The sequence below is a fragment of the Camellia sinensis genome, chromosome 1, assembly GCF_055761805.1.
Source record: "Camellia sinensis isolate YWXY chromosome 1, ASM5576180v1, whole genome shotgun sequence".
NCBI classification, from domain to species: domain Eukaryota; kingdom Viridiplantae; phylum Streptophyta; class Magnoliopsida; order Ericales; family Theaceae; genus Camellia; species Camellia sinensis.
Genome location: NC_138961.1, coordinates 237,171,743 through 237,189,556, shown reverse-complemented (window position 1 = coordinate 237,189,556; position 17,814 = coordinate 237,171,743). Strand labels below are relative to the sequence as shown.

General features: G+C 37.2%; 1 protein-coding gene across 6 annotated transcripts; it reads left to right on the top strand.

Annotated features, from left to right (window-relative positions):
• Positions 1-8,065: 8,065 nt before the first annotated feature.
• Positions 8,066-16,674, top strand: LOC114296536 (uncharacterized). 6 transcript variants are annotated; one of them, XM_082899149.1, is made up of 11 exons: positions 8,066-8,333; positions 9,669-9,759; positions 10,887-11,179; positions 12,243-12,326; positions 12,579-13,052; positions 13,942-14,077; positions 14,172-14,334; positions 14,515-14,643; positions 15,128-15,322; positions 15,908-16,030; positions 16,271-16,674. In XM_082899149.1, the coding sequence occupies exons 3-11, from the start codon at positions 10,918-10,920 to the stop codon at positions 16,382-16,384; spliced, it is 1,680 nt and encodes a 559-aa protein (XP_082755275.1). In that variant the 5' UTR covers positions 8,066-8,333; positions 9,669-9,759; positions 10,887-10,917; the 3' UTR covers positions 16,385-16,674. The 6 variants fall into 6 exon arrangements, with proteins under 6 accessions (XP_082755275.1, XP_028096635.1, XP_028096634.1 ...); XM_028240834.2 differs by having other exon boundaries at positions 8,162-8,333; positions 9,646-9,759; XM_028240833.2 differs by having other exon boundaries at positions 8,162-8,333; positions 9,611-9,759.
• Positions 16,675-17,814: the final 1,140 nt, after the last annotated feature.

Here is a 17,814-nt window from a genome sequence, read left to right as displayed (position 1 = left end):
CTACCACTGGAAAAATTGATGCTAGCCTTGGTAATGGCCTCAAAGAAATTAAGCCATTACTTTCAGGCACACAAGATTGTGGTTCTAACAGAGCACCCACTGAAGTCCTTATTACATCAAGGAGACTTAACAGGAAGAATAGCAAAATGGGCAGTAACACTAGGCCAGTTTGACCTAGAATTTAGGCCAAGAACAGCAATAAAGGGCCAAGTTTTGGCCGACTTCGTCGCAGAACTCACACCTGAAGCCATCACACCTCGGGCTCCGTCGAGCCAAGAGGAACATTGCCCCGACAAGCAAAAAGAATCCCAGTCAAAGACAAAAAAGCAAGAGAAAGAAAAACTCAGACCATGCAGCATCTACATCGGCGATTCATTCAGACTATTCGTCGATGGAAGTTCAAACCGCCAGGGAGCAGGAGCAGGAGTACTGCTGATATCTCCAGATGGAGAAATTGTAGAACAATCCATCCGTCTGGGGTTCAAAGCCTCCAATAACGAAGCAGAATATGAAGCATTAATTGCAGGGCTAAAGCTAGCAGCAGCAGCAGAGGCAGACGAGGTAATTGTTTTTTGTGATTCACAATTGATTGTTAACCAGTCAACAGGGGAATTTGCAGCCAGAGACGAAAGAATGTCGGCATGTGCAAAGGAAGTCATCCGACTGGCAGCCCTATTCCAGAACTGCAGATTACTCCAAGTAAGCCGAGATGACAACACCCACGCCGACGCGTTAGCCAACTTGGCCAGCTCAATTCAAACTGGAAAAACAAGGACAATTATGATCGACTACATGTCGGCCCCGAGCATAGATAAACAAAGCATCGAACAAGAAACAATGTGCGTGGGCCTTGGACCAAGTTGGATGGATGCAATCATTGCATTCCTAAAAGAGGGGAAGCTGCCAGAAGACCATAAAGAAGCACATAAAATTAGGCTGAAATCGGCCAGATTCAGTCTAACAGCGGAAGGCCAACTCTACAGGAGATCCTTCACTGGACCACTTTTAAGGTGCGTACACCCTTTGCAGGTTGAAGATTTCCTTTACGAAATTCATGAAGGAATTTGCGGAAGCCATGCAGGGGGCAGATCGTTAGCCCACAGGGCCATTACCCAGGGGTATTGGTGGCCCTACATGCAAAAGGACGCCGAAGCCTATGTAAAGAAGTGCGAACAATGTCAAAGGTTTGCACCTTTGATACATCAACCAGCTGCCGACCTAAACCCAGTATCCAGCCCTTGGCCGTTTGCCCAATGGGGCATAGATCTGGTTGGACAACTTCCCCAAGCAACTGGGCAAAGAAAATACTTGCTGGTAGCAACAGACTACTTCACAAAATGGATAGAGGCAGAACCTCTTGCCAAAATCCGAGATGTGGATGTCAAAAATTTATTTGGAAAAACATAATCACCAGATTTGGGATTCCTAGAGCAATTGTTGCCGACAACGGGACACAGTTCGACAGCAAACTCATCAAAAACTTTTGTGCGAAATTCAAGATCAAGAATTATTTCTCAACACCAAGTTTTCCTCAAAGCAATGGGCAAGCAGAAGCATCCAACAAAGTAATCCTGGATGGAATAAAGAAGAGGCTGCAGGCAGCAAAAGGAAAGTGGGTGGATGAATTGCCCAACGTACTTTGGGCATATCGGACTACGCCGAGAAGATCAACAGGAGAATCCCCCTTTGCCATGGCTTATGGCACAGAAGCAGTCATCCCATTGGAGATTGGCATCCCAGGGATCAGAACCCAGGGAGTGGAAAATGGCACCAATGACATACTGTTAGCCCGAGACCTGGATTTATTGGAAGAACGAAGAGAGAAAGCTGCGATTCAGCTCGCAGTATACCAGCAGCAGCTTGCCAGAGCTTACAACAAGAAGGTTAATCCAAGAGATTTTCAAGTTGGCGACCTAGTCTTAAGAAAAGTCGTCGGGAACAAGAAGGATCCCAGGGAAGGCAAGCTTGGCCCAAACTGGGAAGGACCCTACAGAGTCACCTCAGTATTAGGCAATGGAGCATATCGGCTTGAGGACAATGAGGGCAAAGCATTGCCCAGACCTTGGAATACTTGTAATTTGAAATTTTTCTATCATTAGAAAAACATCATTGTTTAGCCGATGTTATCAATAAAGTCTTTTTCAGAATCCTTTCAACATGATCGATTGATAAAGTTATGCACAGATGTTTTTTGAAGACATATCAAACTCAAAGCTAAGCTGATTCCTTATCTTCACTTGTTGAAATTTGTAGCAATTTACAAGTTGAAGTTAAGCCGATATTATTCCTTAATCCACTTGTTGAAATTTGTAGCAATTTACAAGTTGGAATTAAGCTGATTCCTTATCTTCACTTGTTGAAATTTGTAGCAATTTACAAGTTGAAGTTAAGCCGATGTGATTCCTTAATCCACTTGTTGAAATTTGTAGCAATTTACAAGTTGGAATTAAGCTGATTCCTTATCTTCACTTGTTGAAATTTGTAGCAATTTACAAGTTGAAGTTAAGCCGATGTTATTCCTTAATCCACTTGTTGAAATTTGTAGCAATTTACAAGTTGGAATTAAGCTGATTCCTTATCTTCACTTGTTGAAATTTGTAGCAATTTACAAGTTGAAGTTAAGCCGATGTGATTCCTTAATCCACTTGTTGAAATTTGTAGCAATTTACAAGTTGGAATTAAGCTGATTCCTTATCTTCACTTGTTGAAATTTGTAGCAATTTACAAGTTGAAGTTAAGCCGATGTTATTCCTTAATCCACTTGTTGAAATTTGTAGCAATTTACAAGTTGGAATTAAGCTGATTCCTTATCTTCACTTGTTGAAATTTGTAGCAATTTACAAGTTGAAGTTAAGCCGATATTATTCCTTAATCCACTTGTTGAAATTTGTAGCAATTTACAAGTTGGAATTAAGCTGATTCCTTATCTTCACTTGTTGAAATTTGTAGCAATTTACAAGTTGAAGTTAAGCCGATGTTATTCCTTAATCCACTTGTTGAAGTTTGTAGCAATTTACAAGTTGGAATTAAGCTGATTCCTTATCTTCACTTGTTGAAATTTGTAGCAATTTACAAGTTGAAGTTAAGCCGATGTTATTCCTTAATCCACTTGTTGAAATTTGTAGCAATTTACAAGTTGGAATTAAGCTGATTCCTTATCTTCACTTGTTGAAATTTGTAGCAATTTACAAGTTGAAGTTAAGCCGATATTATTCCTTAATCCACTTGTTGAAATTTGTAGCAATTTACAAGTTGGAATTAAGCTGATTCCTTATCTTCACTTGTTGAAATTTGTAGCAATTTACAAGTTGAAGATAGGCCGAGGTTATTGCTTAAAGTTCTCATAAGCAATATGTGGGTTGTTTAAACCTAAGGGAAGATGCTTAGCACTTGTTGAAATTTGTAGCCATGTACAAGTTTATGTTAAGCCGACATATGATCACCCGCCGAGGTATACAGTAAGTTACAGGTTAAAATAAAGACATAGTATATTGTTCATTACTTGTTAAAATTTGTAGCAATTTACAAGTAGGTAGGATTAAGACTGCCAGTTAAATACTTGTTGAAATCTATGAAAAGATTGCAGGACAGTATCTTGCCGAAGTAAAAGTCTCATGGTTATACCCGAGGTATATAACTCCGAGAAAATTGCACAAAGGAAGTAACATGCAAAAGATTAAGCAGTCAACAGAATAGCGCAAGATCAAAACATCCAAAAGAAAGAACTGTTACAGTTACATGTTGAAAAAACCACGTCGGCCAAAAGAAAGAGTTTTGCATTTCCCAGAAAGTACAAAGTGCAAAGTACAGAAAAAAGAAGGAAAAAAGTACAAAAAACATTTTCAAGATTCTTCAGTATCAGCCACTGCAGGAATGGGGACCTCGGACGATTCAGGTGGAATCTCCTCGGCCACTTTCTCCGCTTGTATTTCGGCATCTATCTCTGCCAATGTTGTGTCAAGACTTCTTTCAGTCAGAAGGAGGTCCGATGATAGATACCCTTGAACAGACTCTCTGGGCACTTCCTCAGCATCATCACCCCCCTCATCTTGAGTTAAGTCCATAACCAGTTCAGCGGGAGGAGGGGACTTGACTTCGGCAGCATTCTTGGGTTTTCTCACCAAGGCCTCACCATCATCTTTTTCTTCATCTTCCTCCTCGGCCTCGGACTCTGATTCACCTTCAGGAGGAGGTGGAGGAAATGGTAACGGAATAGCATCGGCCTGACGCAATGGCGAGTCAGCAGGAAGGTCAAGTTTCTTTATCAAGGACATCCAACCAAGGGAAAATCCCCTGTTGCATGCCTGCCTGACTTGAAGCTTGTAGTCTTCTGCAACGTCGGCCATACCTTGAGCATAGGCCTTTTCATCGGCCTCTTTGGTGGCCAAAGCTTGTTGTAGTTCTTTCTCCGCTTGGGCCTTCTGAACCTCGGCCTCTCTTTTCTCGGCCTCAGCAACCTTTTTAACGGCCTCAGCAGCCTCGGCCTTCTCAAGAGCTAGAGTTTGAACCTTAGTTGCAGCCTCGGCTTGATCCTCCAATTTTTTCATTTTTGCTTCAAGAGACCTGATCTCTCTCTTCATAGAAGATGCTTCCCTCTTCATGTCAACCAACCTTTGACGATTTTCAAAGGCTTGCATGGAAAATGAGTGGGCATGCTGAATGGCCTGCAAAAAGAACAGAAATGTGAGACAGTACTCTCAGTGAAGAACGGAAGAAAGAATCACAAGTACAGATAGAAATACTTACTTGAGCAGAGTGTTGGAGCATCAGAGCGTAATTTTCATACTCGCTAAACTTGGCATTTCGCTCCAAGTCATTTGGTAGAAGAAGAGCAGTACTAAGGGCGACAGCGACGTTGATATCATCAGCACTTTCACTAGCCATGATAGGCCTATCCTCCAGGGATAGATCAGGGGCCCAGGGGACGTCGGACTTCTTCGAAGCCGAGGTCGTCGCAGACGATGACCTTGGCCTCTTTGTTTGTACAGACTCTGAGGGTTGGCCCTCAGCAGACCTTTTGGTTGAAGTAGAGGCTGATTTTTTGCTTTCAGCCAGCTGCGAAATCGGCAGAGCATCCTCAGCCTCGGCATCTGTAGCCTTGGCCTTAGGCTGAGCCTTTTTTACCCTCTTCGGTTTGGGTGGAAGCATTGTTTGCGTTGGTGCGGCTTCGGCGTCAGTTGGAATGTCGGCAAGAAGATCTTGGACGACAGGCTTTGGACGAACCATTTCGGCTGTTTTTACAAGCTTTCTTCGGCGTCTACGTTCTGGAATTGGTATTAAGTAGGGGGCCGAAGTTGATGGAAGATCGGCTGGGGCAGATGTGGATTCTTGATCCGTTCGGGATGTAGAAGCAGTTAAGGTTGTGGCTGTAGGTGGAGAAAGGCTCTTTTTCCTTTTTCTTGGGACGTCGGGTAAGGTGGATTTGTATGTAGGGATGAAGTTTAGTAATACTGGGGCTTTTCGTTTATGGATTGGGAGGCCAATAAGTGTTTTCAGATCTGTTCCTGGGAAGAAGGATTGGCGAAAATTTTTCGGTGGCTGATGAAGATCTGCAAAGGAACAGACGTCAGAAATAAAGTATTAAAATCTTAAGTAAAAACAACTAAGTGTTGACTCAGGGCTCTTACTCTTGCCCTCTGTAAGTGTTCGAGGAAGAGGGTAGAGGTGGACATCTTCATCTGGGCCAAATTCCCAATTTCCAGAAGCAATGAGAAAATCATCTCCAGCCCCCTTGTTGGAGTCTGGGAGGTCGGCTATAATTTTGTACTGAGTGGATCTCGGCTTAAGGTAATAGACAAAACCCCTATCCTTCAGATCGAGAGGACACATGGTATAACAATATTGAAGGTCGGCTAGGGTGATTCTAAGGTTTTCTTGCCTAGCTAAGGCAATAATACCGTTAATTACCCTATAGGAGTTGATAGTAAGTTGCATAGGGTTCAGCTTATAGAAATGGAGAACTTGACGAAAAAGGGGATCGAGTGGAAGCCGAAGTCCACATTCGGTAAAAGCAACTATTGGAAAGGGCATTGTATGATCTGTGGGCACGATGGTATCATTATCCCCAGCCAATTTAAGATGAACATCGGCTGGGATAGAGAATTCTTGTCTAAAGTATTCAAGTTTTGTTGGGGTATTCACCCTATGCCTCCACATACCCATTATGTTGGCTTAAACTAAGAGGAATCTGTTTCAGAAGGTGGGCGTTTTTCAGGTTTCCCTAAAGATTAAGGGTTCTACAGATAAATCCCAACTCTATAGGGTATGAAGATAAAAATCGAGGGCACAGATCTGGGGCAGATACAAAAAAGAGAAAATAAAGATGAAGTTTCAGATTCAAGAACAGAGGTATAGTTCTCAGAAACAATAGAAATACAGAAAAAATCAAGGACAACGGCAAAGAGAATGATGAAAAAGCATAGAAATTTAAGATACAAATAAATCCAAGACCTCGAACAAGATCAGTAATGGCAACAGACAGACAAAAGCACATAAAGAGAATGGAAAAATTAAAGAAGAAGATCTTACCAGGACAAATGAAGCTAAGGCTGTGCTCGCCGAACTCAGAAATTGATTGCAACAGCAAAGAGGGCTTTTGCAAGAATTAAGAGCAGTTCCAGAAGAAAGAATGAGGCAATGGCAGATTCAAAGAAGAATGAGCTTTTCAGAGAGAGAAGGAGCGAGAAGATGGAATGCAAAAAGTGAAGAAAAGATAGAGGCAAAAGAAAAGTTTTGTCAAAAATATGAAACGGCGGCAAAATTAGGGCAATCATTACGCCTAGGGTAACGCACGCGTCAGACGGCGCAGACGAAATGAACAGACAGCTTAAGGCGCGTCACTAACACGCTCCAATAAAGACGGAACACGTAAGAGAAACAGTTAGAGATGCATGACAGCTCATGCGCATGGGAGAGTACGATCAAAGCCTTATTCTCCGAAGAGAACACGTCGGCTGAAAGTAGATAAACTTGGCAAAATGGTTTTTGAGCCATTACTCAGGAAAGAAGCGATAAAATTTCGGAATAGGTTCCATCACCTCAGAATGCCGAGGTAATAGAACCTAGGGGGCAGTTGTGGGGATATATTTTCTGTATACCAACACGTGGCATGGTGACGCCGACGTGTCAGCCGAGGTGCCACGTGCCCTGGTAGTTAAGCCGAGGTAATCTCGGAGAAGCCGAGGTCATCTCCGAAGATATCAGAATCCGAGATATGGGGCAAGAGTCCTAAGGCACAAAGAGGATTGAACCAAGATAAGGATAAAACTCTCAAGGAGTTTATCTATATCATTTAAAAGAGTCCAGAGTAAACAGTAAACTAGAATCCATAGAAGTCATACTTCTAGTGGGACTTGGATTGAGTATATTATAAAAGAGAGGCACCCCCATGGGTCTAAGGTATGTAACTTATACTTTGAGTATTCAATTTGGTACTTGATTATCTTTGAGAGATATACTGACTTGATCGTCGGAGTGCCCCCGGGTGGAAGAACCACCGCCGGAGCTTTTTCTTTCTGTTTCAGGTTACTTTAGCCATCTATTTTGCTTGTGCTCTCCAGCTGATCACTAAACGGGCAGTGTAGTCAGATTTTCACCCACACACTAACAATCTTACTAACATACTCATAAGTTGATGTGAGTCTCATAGTAAATAATGACTAATCTTATCAAAACTTGTGAATGTGTTAGTAAATATTTTAGTAAATATGTAAATATTTCAAACATTATTGTTTAGAAAAGTAAGTCGCATCACATTGAAAGCAAAACCTGAAACTAATAAATGAATACTTGAACTACTACGCGAACCCTTGATCTTCTAATTTTTATTTGTAAAATACCAAAATTAAAACATATCATAAAAAATATAATATGCATAAGCTGATTTTTGTGGAAATGGTTGTATTGTATCCACAAATCTAGGAGGCTTGATTCACATGAAGAACAAAACAGCCGATAAAATATGGGACAAAAATAGGAAAAAGAAACGGTAGTTATGTAGAGTAATAATAAAGACCATTCATTCGTTCAAATAAAATAAAAATGTAGTAAGAAAAACGCGGAAAATATACTGAAAATCTAGGGACGGACCCTCCCTCCGTGTCCTCGTCTGTTTCTTTCTTGTTCTACATCTACTTATTTGTAGAATTTAAATTAGAGATTTGGATCCGAGCAGTCGAACCGACTCTCGGACTGTGCGTTTCGCGTCTCTCTCTCTCTCTCTCTCTCTCTCTCTCTCTCTCTCTCTCTCTCTCTCTCTCTTCCGGTGCCGGTGCTGTTTATTGTCTTTGCAGAGAGAGGGAGACGATCATAATCCTCATTCTTCCACTCTTCAGGTCTCTCTCTCTCTCTCCCTCGCCCTCTCCCTCTCTCTCTCATCTATGTATATGCATTGGTAATGTATGTTTAAAATTTTATGATTTATACATATATGTGATCTGTTTCATTGTTCTAGTTTTGTTTTGCAATCTCAATCATACTTTTTTTTTGTTTATGTCAATTGCTTCATTGCCATCTGATCTGTATTTTGTAAATTTTGTTTTCTTTTCCTTTTCATATCATTCTCTTAAAGTTTTGTTATTCTCTTTTTTCTGCGTTCAAAAAAAGAAAAAATGATTGGTTGGTTGGTTTACGAACTAGGTGAGAAAAAAGAATGAGAAATGAATGAAGAGAAAGATAACTCTATTATTTTGTCGGTTTCATTTGTCACCCAAAAAAAAAAAAAAAAAAGATAAGATTTAATGAGAAACAAAACGTTGAGAGTTACTAAATACATCATCAAATTTCTTTCTACATTCACATATACATGCATTTTTTTTCATTAGGTAGATTTTTTGTTTTTAGAATGCATATGATGGGTGTGTGTAGGAATTAATTGAATGCATTTAGAAGATCCCAAAATGATTGGTTGTGTATTTTTTATAATATTGAAATTGCCCATCAAAATTCAAAGGAAGAGAAAGAAATTTCACTGCTATCCTAATCTCACCTGTTTACATTTCTTATTCATCCGGACATGATAGTAAAAAATCACAATCATATATATATATATATATATATATATATATTCTCAATCAGATTAGAGACCATAATCATTAATTTTTTTTTCTCACCAATATATCAAATGGACTGTTAAAATCTAGAAACAGTTTTTTTGCATGGTACGCTGGTGAGGCTTGTACAGTGGATTGGCTTTTTACTTTTTCTTTCATTTATTTTTCAATGTGGACCCAATTGTCTTATTCTCATTGTATCTTTTGTTTGATTTATTCTTTGATTTGAAGTCAAGTCCATCCTCTCTCCCACTCCATCTTCTTTCTGTGTGACACGTTGGAATGTTTGAAAAAGACAAATAGGACTTCTTTGTGCATGTTGTAGTCTGCAATTTTTTTCTTCTTCTTTGCTTCAAGGTTTAGTTGTTTTTCTCTTATTTTCAAATCACAATGCAGCTGTTGAAAATTCTGTGATACTGCGTTTGCTAGCAAATTCTTTTACTGATTAGTCAGTTTCCTGGAATTTTGCATCAAAATGTTGTTGCCAGGTTCATACAAATTGAAATGCATTTTCTTCAAGTTTTTATTACATATGTGATTCTTGTTTTATTTTTCTGCAGGTTACTTTCAGTACCGAAACATCTAATTTTTGCAGCTTTTGACCTGTGATTTTTGCAGTAGGATCACTATCTGTTGTTCTTTTTCTTGCTAGCAGCGGTCACGTCATTGTTGGTTTTACTCTAAGATGGCTGTTGTTCGCTAAATAAAGGCAAGCTTTTCTGATTAAGTAGTGTGAGATTTTATAAAATACACGAACACAATATGATGATATTTGGATTATATAAAAAAATGCATTATATGATGATATTTGTTCAAATAAATGATAGAAGAATGTTGTGTCATTAAGATCAACATCCATATTGGTGGAGTGTTGTGTCCCCATTTTTTGTTACTTTATAATTGTTATTGTTTCTAGTTAATTGGTATTGCAAAGCCCATAGTTGGTTGCCATTTCAGCAAAATGGTTGTCCCATAGAGCAACATTAATTATAGTTCTTTACTTCATTCAATTGCTTGTGCATGAGCCTTACTGCCATTTAGGATTTTTAAGTTCAAATTAATGATTTTCACCGTAAAGAAAAGTGGGTTCTATCTACTTGTTGCATGTGTGTGAGTGCTTCACTGCTTGTGACGAATATGTATTTGCATGTTCATGCCAATATATTATGTGGATATAAAAGATTCTTGGAGTAGAAATTGTAGGAAACCAACCTGTAGGGTACTCGGTGTGAATCTCTGTTATTGTCAGTGGTGAGGATCCATTTGTTACATGTCTATTATCAGTTACAATATTGGAGTTTCTTCTCTAAGATGATGAGGGCTGACGTAGTACTATTCGATTTAGTAGTTAGGACTGATAAGAAATTGATGGTGAGGTACAAGTTACGACACTGGAATTAGAGAATGTAGTAACTTGGGGTCAATCTGCTTCATGTTTGTATGCTTATTCATTGTTTCTAGTAGACTTTATATCTATGATTGCTATTTTTTCTAATTCTTTTAAAACTTTCCCTTTCATGTGAAATGGAAAAAAAAAAAAATCGTTTAGAATATCCTTACCTGCCACTTTTTATGGACATTTTAGCTCTTTTTCTGTTTATTCTCAAGATTTTGGTGGCCAAAATCCCTGCCTGCACCCCTCTCCTCCACCACTGCCTATATGGTCTTCAATTACTAACACCAATTATTTGCTTGATTGAGAGCCTCTTAGCTTGGTAGCCATTGAAACTTCTATAAGAAATGGATGAGTTGCTAGTTTTCTTGTCATGCATTTTGATGAATGAAAATTGCTCTACTTCAACTTTATTGGCTGCTATCTGGTCTTTTATGCTTCAGGTACCTCTTTTTCCTTTTCTTGGTATTCACAATGGGCAGTTGTGCATCCACACCATTGCGCACGATTAAACCAAGGAGGAAATGCCATCATCATTCTGGAAAAAAGCATGGAAAGCGTTGTATTTCTATTCCTAAGGGAATAAGGAAAAGGAATAGTGATGCAGGAACTCTCATAACAGATTTTGCTGTTAGTGAGTTTGTTCAAACAACCACCTGCAGAAGATCTGAAAATTCCAATTCGACATTCCATCTCACTCAAATGCAATGGCACCATAGTCAGGTTGATGCTAATGGTATACTCTTTCTTCCTGTTTAGTGTTTAATAATTTATCTGAGAGTAATGTGATTTTACATGATTGGATGATCCTGCTTGGGTTTTTTAAAAGAAAAGTTTTGGCCTGATGAAAGAAACAACAGCTTGCTGTAAGCAATGGTCTCTGTGAGGTGTGCTCTTTCCTCCGCAGATTCTTCTTGGTTGGGTAATGTTTTGATTGGTGACTTCTGGAGCAATTTTGATTAATACAGCCTTAGTCCAAACATGTACATGCTCTGAGTATTCCCAGTATATGAGAAATTATATGGTCTAATTTTCCTGGCGTAAACCTTTTTTGTTATTGTATAAACTGTAACTGCTTTCTACATTTTTCCATCCATGTCTCATTTTTCAGCCAAATTTTCTAATTTATGGAAGAATATCAATTTGATATGTGCCCCCTGTTTGAATCAAATTGGGTTGATTTTGGGTAAGTAGTTGTAAAGAAATGTTATTTTTGAACATCTCGTTGCATCAATCCCCAAAGAAACCTGCAGTTTTGATGGTCTGAGAATTTTTATATTAAAAGCGTTAATTATTTCCCAGGTTCTTGTTCTTGCTTATAATAAGTTGTTTGGTATTACTTAGAATATGCTCCCAAGCTATGCAACCTTGATTTATCTGACGGTTCACATTTAGAATTGATCAATGGCATGTATATTTGATGTCTATAAGTTTTACTTTTTATTCTCTCTCTCTCTCTCTCTCTCTCTCTCTCTCTCTCTCTCTCTCTCTCTCTTTTTCTTTCTTTTCTTTTCTTTTCTTTTTTCTTTTTTTTTGGTCCCTATCATAGCCTCTCATGGATTAATGGTTGTTTGTGATGGAAGAGTGAGGTGCGGCAACTTATGCTTGTTTATTTGCCATGCATGCTGTCTTTTTTTTTATCGTATGCTTTTTATGTTGCTTGATTTTGCCGATGAATCAAGTATACTATTTTTTATCCTCTCAATCAGGAAGAAAAACTGCTGAAGTTTTAAGTTCTACAGCTACCAAGTTAGAGAGCTTAATGACTTGAAAATGACCTAAGAAATTCATCTTTGCAGTAATTTGCCAAGAGGAAGCATGGTTTGACTCGCTCAGTATTCTGGAGTCTGATTCAGATGATGAATTCAGTAGTGTGTTTGGAGGTAATGAACATCAATGTTGTTTTGACTATCTTCAAAAGATAATGAATTCAGTAGTGTACTTTTGGTCATCTAGATTTTATATTTTGTAAATATCTAAAAAAAATTTGCTCAAATCGTATTAGATGTGGGTATGTCTACATGACTATGCGAGACTACTTGCTGTATTGACGAACTGATTAGTAAAGTAATTACTACTTCTCATGTACCTAAATGAATTTTTTATTTGTTTTACTTTTTTTTTTCTTCATGCAGACAGTTTCCCTAGCATTTCGAGTGGCCAAGTGCTTCAATATGAAACTTCATCATGCTTTGTGGATAACAAGTTATACAAAGAATGCTATGAAAGGTATCTGAAAATTGATGGTGGTAAAACAGAGAAGTTACTGAGCAAAGATGCGTTCAAGGACTCGAATGGATTTGCACTTATAAATGCCCAGGGCTATGAACTTGCTCGCTTGGGAAAGGCTGAAGAATTTTCAACCAAGACGAAGACAAAATTAGACAGGTCTTATGGAAGCTTTAACTCTTTAAAGGAGAATAAACATGACTTTGAAGAGAAAACCCAAGAGAACTTTATGAAATCTGGCTTACCTCGGCTTATTCCTTCTTTAAGCTTTAATGACAAGATAATCAATGCAACGTGTTGTACAGCTCAATCTCAAAAAAGGAAATCAACAGTTATCAGGCTTTCATTAAAGAGGACATCTGTTGATGCAGAAGAGTATAGTAAGTGTACTACCAATTCATATCTCCTTCAGTATTAATTTCTTGGATTGGGTCCAGAAGACTTTAAAAAAGAATATTAAAAAAACAAAAATGAGCTGAGTGCTTTCCGTGTTTTCTTTTTCTTTATTATTCATATACACCTGCATGAAATTTCTAGGGGGGACCTGAAAACCACAATGTGTTTTATGTACAGATCTCTATAATTTCCAAAGCCAGAGGCTCAATTATTAATTGTTAGCTAAGAAGTGTGGATAGGGATGCATTACATAGATACGACACAATTCGGACACAATGACACAACAGCTAATAAATATGTAACTTTGAATATATAAATGAAATTAATATTAACTTCTTCATTTTATGTTGTAAATATATTTATATTTTATTATATCAAAATAGTATGAATTTTTTTCGATAAGCTTTAAGGAGGAGAGATTAATAGGTAAGAAAATCATGTTGTTTAGATTTTAATGGTTGACTCTCAAGGTATTTTCTTCAAACTTATGTGTTTTATATTGATGGACATGTGTGTCTTCCAAGTGTCTGAAGTGTGCCCAACTCAAAATATTTTAAAAATAACAGGACACATTTGGACACGTGTTGACAGGGTCACACCATCTTCTTAGAAGTGTTTGTGCTGTTTAATTTTTAGCTAAACACTTTATAATATGTTTAGATTAATGGACGATTCAAGTGTAATTTAAGATGTGTTAGCTCAGTTCCTTGATTCACCTGATTCTATATTAAAATTTTTAAACGCAATCCTTAATCTGATTAATTTACCTCAAATCTTGATCAGAAACTGGTAGTTTGATGTTTTAGTTTGGTTTTGTGTGTTCGGAAAGATTATAATTCTATACTGCATTTAGACAATTTCACATTTGTGCAGGTGCATCAAAAAGATTCGTGTATCGTCCTAGGGCTGGACTCCTAATCCCATGTTGCAAGGAATTGAAGCCAACTCCAGGATGTTGGTCTGAGATTGAACCCTCAACTTTTAAACTCCGTGGTGATAATTATTTCAAGTATGCTGTTAACTTCCACGTGTAACTGTTGACAAGGTATGTGTTATCCGAATGCTTGTTGTAGTATTTAATTGTCTGACGCATCAATATGCAGAGATAAGCGGAAATCCCCTGCTCCAAATTGCAGTCCTTATATTCCAATTGGTGTTGATTTATTTGTGTGCCCAAGAAAGGTTAACCACATTGCCCAACACCTTGACCTTCCTTCTGTCAAAGCAGATGGGAATCTGCCTCCGCTCTTAATTATCAATATTCAGGTTTTATTTCCACATCTCTTGTTCATTTATGTATTTTCTATTCACACTATTTACTCTGCACATGAATGCCATGTTGTTCTGGTGGAATATAGATATTAAACTTCATTAGTTTAAATTCAAAGTTTGGCTACTGAGCAGTTTCTCATCATTTATCTATTGGCTTATTGTATTTTGTGGCAGTTGCCTACTTATCCTGCTCCAATGTTCCTTGGTGATAGTGATGGCGAGGGCTTGAGTCTTGTCCTCTATTTCAAACTTTCTGAAAGTTTTGAGAAAGACATCTCTCCCCAATTTCTGGACGGCATCAAGGTAATTTACTTTGAATATCTCTTCCTAGACTGGTAGCCTAATACTTGCATTTTCCCTTTGTTGGAGTGGAATCTTATTATAAATTTTGATAAGATGAAACACTGGCGATTTACTTGTCATTAGAAAAAAAAAATATATATATATATATAAGATGATACACTTAGGTCTTACTCCTGTCCTCTTGACCTGTGGTACCTTATCTGTTTTTTCCTTCTGCTGGAAATCAAACTGCAAGTTAATGGTAGGATGCCTCCAATATTGTTGGATCAAGTGAGCATATATTAAATTGGAAAAAATTGTGTTCACTGGAATAAAGTCCATAATGCTTTGGCTCAGTTTTTAAATGAAGTTTGCTACTGTTGCCCAATTTCTTGATTCCTGTAATGCACCTGCAGCTATTGCATTTAATGTCCAGTTGATCACTTTTTTCAAGTCTGTATAAATACTGTTTCAGTTGGTTAAAAAATGTTGGTTTGTGCGACAGAGATTGATTGCTGATGATATGGAAAAGGTTAAAGGGTTTGCAAAAGAAACCACAGTTCCTTTTAGAGAAAGGCTAAAGATCATGGTTGGGGTGGTTAATCCCGATGATCTTGTCTCATCTTCTACTGAAAAGAAGCTTTTACATGCTTATAATGAAAAGCCAGTCCTTTCACGCCCCCAACACAATTTTTATCAGGTGGAGTATCATACCCTCTTTTTTTTCTTACGTAGCTAAACTTCATATTTGTTATGCCTTTGGTGTTGTAGTATCTGAATCTAAAAAGTACGGATATGGACCCGTGACATGACACGGATATGACACTGACACGCAGACACGACAATTTTCAAAAAATGCAAAACACCACACGTTGGGAACATACACAGAATATATAAATTTGTATATTTATTATGTGTCATATATATGAACATATCATTCTAAGATAATAAATAAATATAATATAACACTAACTTCTATAAATTGACATTATTTGTCTTTTATCATTTTATTCTAAGTTATTTTGTTCAAATTTACAATTAGTTTCATGTGTGTCTAGTCAATGGACATGCATGTCCTCCAACTGTCTAAAGTGTGTCCGAATCTAAATTCTTTTTAAAAAATCAGGACACATTTGGATGAGTGTCGAACACGTGTCGGGAAAGTACGGACACGACATGGATACGCCACCTTTTTAGAAGTATCCGTGCTTCTTAGATCTGAATCTTGCCTTAATGCTGAGGTGATGATACTTCTGTCTGAATCTTACTCTCCTGTCTGATCCAGGGCCCAAATTACTTTGAGGTTGACCTCGACATTCACCGATTCAGCTACATAGCAAGGAAAGGACTTGATGCCTTCCGAGATCGTTTAGGAAATGGAATACTCGATCTGGGTTTAACAATCCAGGTATTACTTTTGTCTTGTTAAACACACCATTGTTGGGAATTCCGGGCTTTTTAATCTATTGGAGCTCTTAGAAAGAAACAAACAGAGAAATGGTTTTGTTATTATTTGATGATTGATCAATGCTTGCTTAAAAATATAAGAGCAATATTGTTTGTCAGAAACGGATTCTGACTTATTGGTTCAATTCCTTTAAGACAAACGACTTTTTTGTTAGTTAGTTTTTTAATTTTTTAATTGCAGGCACAAAAACCAGAAGAACTGCCAGAAAAATTGCTTTGCTGTGTGAGACTGAACAAGATTGACTTTGTTAATCACGGCCAAATTCCAACTATAGTAGCAGCAGATGAGGGTTGATTTAACATGCATATCAAAGTTTTCTATTCAGCTTGTGGGAGGGGTTGATTTAAATAAAATGTATATCAAAGTTTTCTACGCGGCGTCTGGGAGGATCGTTCAATATGCCAGTTATACATGTACACATTTAAATTCCCTGCAATTCCAGCCTTGCATAATTGAAAGGAAAAGGGAAAAGGAAAAATTTGTTTTTTCTGTAGGCAAAAAATAAAATGTCCTTTCACCTTTGATGTATAAAAATTATGTTAACATTGAAATGCTTTATTATTATATTATGTTATATTGTTTCAGACCTTGTTATCTGAAGAAAGTGCTTGGTCACTGGCATTATAGATGTAGAACCATTGATTTTTAGTTGTTGTGTTGTCACTGTTTAAAGAAACACATTCCCCCCAAATGATTTCACATTTATCTCATTACTCAATACCAATCTTGGGACCTTTTCATTAGGTCTAGATCTCTGTTTTTTGAATTTTTTTTTTTTTTATATTTATAATTTTTTTGTCGAAATTTATCAAACAAAGCCCATGATAAACGTAAAATCTCAACAAAATAATAATAATGAAAATTTTGCTATCCTTGGTCAGTAAAATTTCATTGTTGTTGACTAAAAGTCAGTGAATTTTCAATTAATGGCTAAAAGATACAAACTGCAGGTTAATTAGGAAAAAAAAAGAGTATTTAGGCCTCGTTTGGCAACCAAACTTTTTAGCTAAAAAGCCAAAAAGTTACTAAATTAGCCAAAAAGTCAACAATCCATACCAAAAAGTCAAAGATTCTCTTTTCTCTCTACTTTTTGCACATCTATTCGTAAAAAGCCAAAAATTCATTCCAAACATACTAGTTTTTTTTAGCTCATATTTTAGCCAAATAGCCAAAAAGTTATTAAATTAGCCTCTACTAATAAACATTTCAAATTGCCAACTCAAAAATGCAAAAATTGAAAGGCCTTGTTTGGTTTGTGTTTTGAAATATTATTTCAAAAATAATTTTCTAGATAAAGTTTAGAAAATTTGTTTGGTTGTCAAATAGTTTTGGAGTTTTGGAATTTGGGATGAGTTATATTTTTTTGTAGTTGAACTGATGGGTGTGAGAAAAAAAAGTGATTGAGAAAGAAAGACGAGAGAGAAAAAGTGATTGATTGATGTGTATTAGAGAAAAAAGTGATTTTGGACTTTTTTTAAAAAAAATTCAACCAAACATGTTTTTAGAATTTTTTTCTCCAAAAACATGTTTTGAGATATAAATCAAACATACCCAAAATTTCTCTATTTCAAAACAGAGAAATTTCACTTTCTAAAAAATATATATATAAAAGAGAAGAACTTTTTTGGGGGATTTGGTGATAGCCCCCTCACTATCTAATTTGTCTTCCAAAATGATAAGAATTATATAAGTACTTTCAAAACTCCCTAATATTTTAAAACTTG